Source organism: Sinocyclocheilus anshuiensis, unplaced genomic scaffold (assembly GCF_001515605.1).
Source record: "Sinocyclocheilus anshuiensis isolate Anshui unplaced genomic scaffold, SAMN03320099.WGS_v1.1 scaffold1825, whole genome shotgun sequence".
Classification (NCBI taxonomy): Eukaryota; Metazoa; Chordata; class Actinopteri; order Cypriniformes; family Cyprinidae; genus Sinocyclocheilus; species Sinocyclocheilus anshuiensis.
Window position 1 is genome coordinate 48,914 of NW_015536567.1, and position 2,586 is coordinate 51,499.

A 2,586-nucleotide genomic window follows, 5' to 3' on the forward strand; every position below is an offset into this window, starting at 1 on the left:
TATATATATATATATATATATATGTATGTATGTATGTATGTGTGTATATTTATTTCTTTATTTATGCAAATGCAGGAATCTCTCGATTCTGATTAGTGTGATGTGATTTCTTTTTTTTTTAATTGCATAATTAAATGCAGCACAACAGACACATGCATATAAAATTAAATGTTACATTTTAAATTGTAAAATGATGTGCTAAATGTAATGTGTAAAATATTTATTTATTTATTTGTAATTTCTTTTTTTGAGAGAGAGAGAGAGTTAAATGTATTTAACTGCTATAAAAATAATGTCACAAAAACATTTTCATGATGCAAAATATTTTTTTTAAATATCTTTTTGTCATCTTTGTGTCTGAAGCACTCTCTCATTGTTCTGTTGCTCACATTGAGATGCAGTGAAGCTCAAACTCTGCAGAAACACGTTTGCATCGATCATGTGACCTCGCCTGAGCTCTTGAAGGGCACGAAGGGTTGACCCTTAAACAAGAGCATTAGTGAAGTGACATACGATGCTCACTCACATGAGACTGATTCCTACACTCTTAATATGTTTTATCATAAATTCTCTTTGTATAATTTGATGATGACTGTCTCGTGTTCTTCGTCTCTCTCTGTCAGAGCTACAAGCAGCCGTCTGCGTTCATCGTTACCCAGCATCCTTTGCCAAACACAGTGAAGGACTTCTGGCGTGTCTGTGTCTGTGTCTGTGTCTGTGTGTGTGTGTGACGGTGATTGAGATTCGTGTGTGTGTGTCTGTGGGGATGACAGCCTCGGGCTCTGTCAGAAGAAACCCCATCAAAGAAGCTCAAACCTGCGCAAACACACACACACACATTCAACAAGTTAACTACAGTAACTACAGATCATCAATAAATGAACAATCATATGTGAACATTTTCCTTTATATGCACCAATATAACAACACACGGTCATAAACAGCAATATTTACCTGCTGATATTTATACTAATCATTTTAGCACATGCAGTGCAAACAAATATTGAGAGTTTTTGAATCAGAGTTTTGAATCGATTAATTGAAACCGACAACTTGAAGTGATTCACTTAAATGAATCAAACTTGCCAACTCTATTGAATCATCTCTATCTGAACAATTCAATTCAAGTTTATTTGTATATCACTTTTCACAATGCAAATCGTTGCAAAGCAGCTTGACAGAAAACTTAAGTTTCTACATTATATTTAGTAGCAGCTTATCAGTGGTGACCATCTCAAGTTGATGTCCATATGGCAGAAATGTACAGTAAAAATCAAGCAGTTAGTTAATGTCATGTAATCAAACAGACGGTGAATACTATTAACAGTAATGATTATATGTTGCAATCAAACTTATAACAACATTTGGTATTTTTTTATATTATCAGGAAGGCTATTCCAGAGTTTGGGAGCCAAATGCGAAAAAGCTCTACCTCCTTTAGTGGACTTTGCTGCAGAAAGACAAGGAAGAAAAATTTAATAATTAAAAATGTAATCGTTTTCATTTATATGCCCCAGTATAAGTAATATTTACCTACAGATGTTTATACTAAACTTTTTAACACATGAAAAAACACATGACACATGAACACTAATGACAAACAATTATTCAAAGTTTTGAATCAATTCATTGAAAAATTGATTCATTTAAACTGATCAAACTTACCAACTCTACTGAGGTTTAAATGAGAGATTCTGTTAAATAAGCCTTATACTCGTCATCAGATGAGGAAGAATCATATTTCATTTTCATTCATATGCACCTATATAATAACAGATATAACACACAGAGACGCTGATAGATGAACACTGATGAACACAGGTTTTGAATTATTTGAATCTGAGTTTTGAATCAGTTCAGTAAAACTCAGTTTGAAGTGATTCACTGAAATGAATCAAACTTACCAACTTCTTTTTTTTGCTGAAGTTTATTTTTGTCATGAGACAAGGAAGAATCATATTTTCATTTACATGCACCTAGATAACAACACATAGTCATAAACAACAATATTTCCCTGCTGATATTCATACTAAGCATTTAAATACATGGAAAAAAACAGACATTTAAATCTAAGCTTTGAATTCGTTGAAACAGACGGGTGAAGCGATTCACTGAAAGGAATCAAACTTGTGAGCACGAGTCGTTTCTGTCAGTTGTTCATCTGTGAGAGTGTTTACAGTGTTTTGAGTGAGTTTGTGAGCAGAAATGGATGTTTTTACACACTCACTCACACACACACTTCAGATGCTGAGTGACTGTGTGTCCCGCACACAAACTCCTTTTCATCACGTATTCTTTCACAAAAACACAACAGTGGCAGCCGGCGGAGAGCGAGGCCGTCAAATAGAGGATGATGGGAGATTTGAATGGATAACAAACGCGCACACACACACACACACACACACACAGAGTGTCTGTCAGTAAATATTTCATAGTGTTTACGCTGCTGGAGAGATTCTGTGTGTTTCTGCTTCAGTTTGACAGTTTGTTTCCTTTTTGAGTGTTTGATTCTCTGTGTGACACAAACAAAAGAGCTTACATTGGTGTGTGTGTGTGTGTGTGTGTGTGTGTGTGTGTGGTAGGTCA

At 34.8% G+C, this 2,586-nt stretch overlaps 1 protein-coding gene across 1 annotated transcript in view; it reads left to right on the forward strand.

The window, feature by feature from the left end:
- LOC107702075 (receptor-type tyrosine-protein phosphatase mu-like) overlaps window positions 1-2,586 on the forward strand; it is a gene marked incomplete at its 5' end in the record, with an annotated part of 52,389 nt that overhangs the window by 44,976 nt on the left and 4,827 nt on the right. The window contains one exon of the mRNA XM_016504272.1: window positions 624-701. Coding sequence (XP_016359758.1) covers window positions 624-701 — 78 coding nt within the window. The remainder of the gene's footprint in view (window positions 1-623; window positions 702-2,586) is intronic.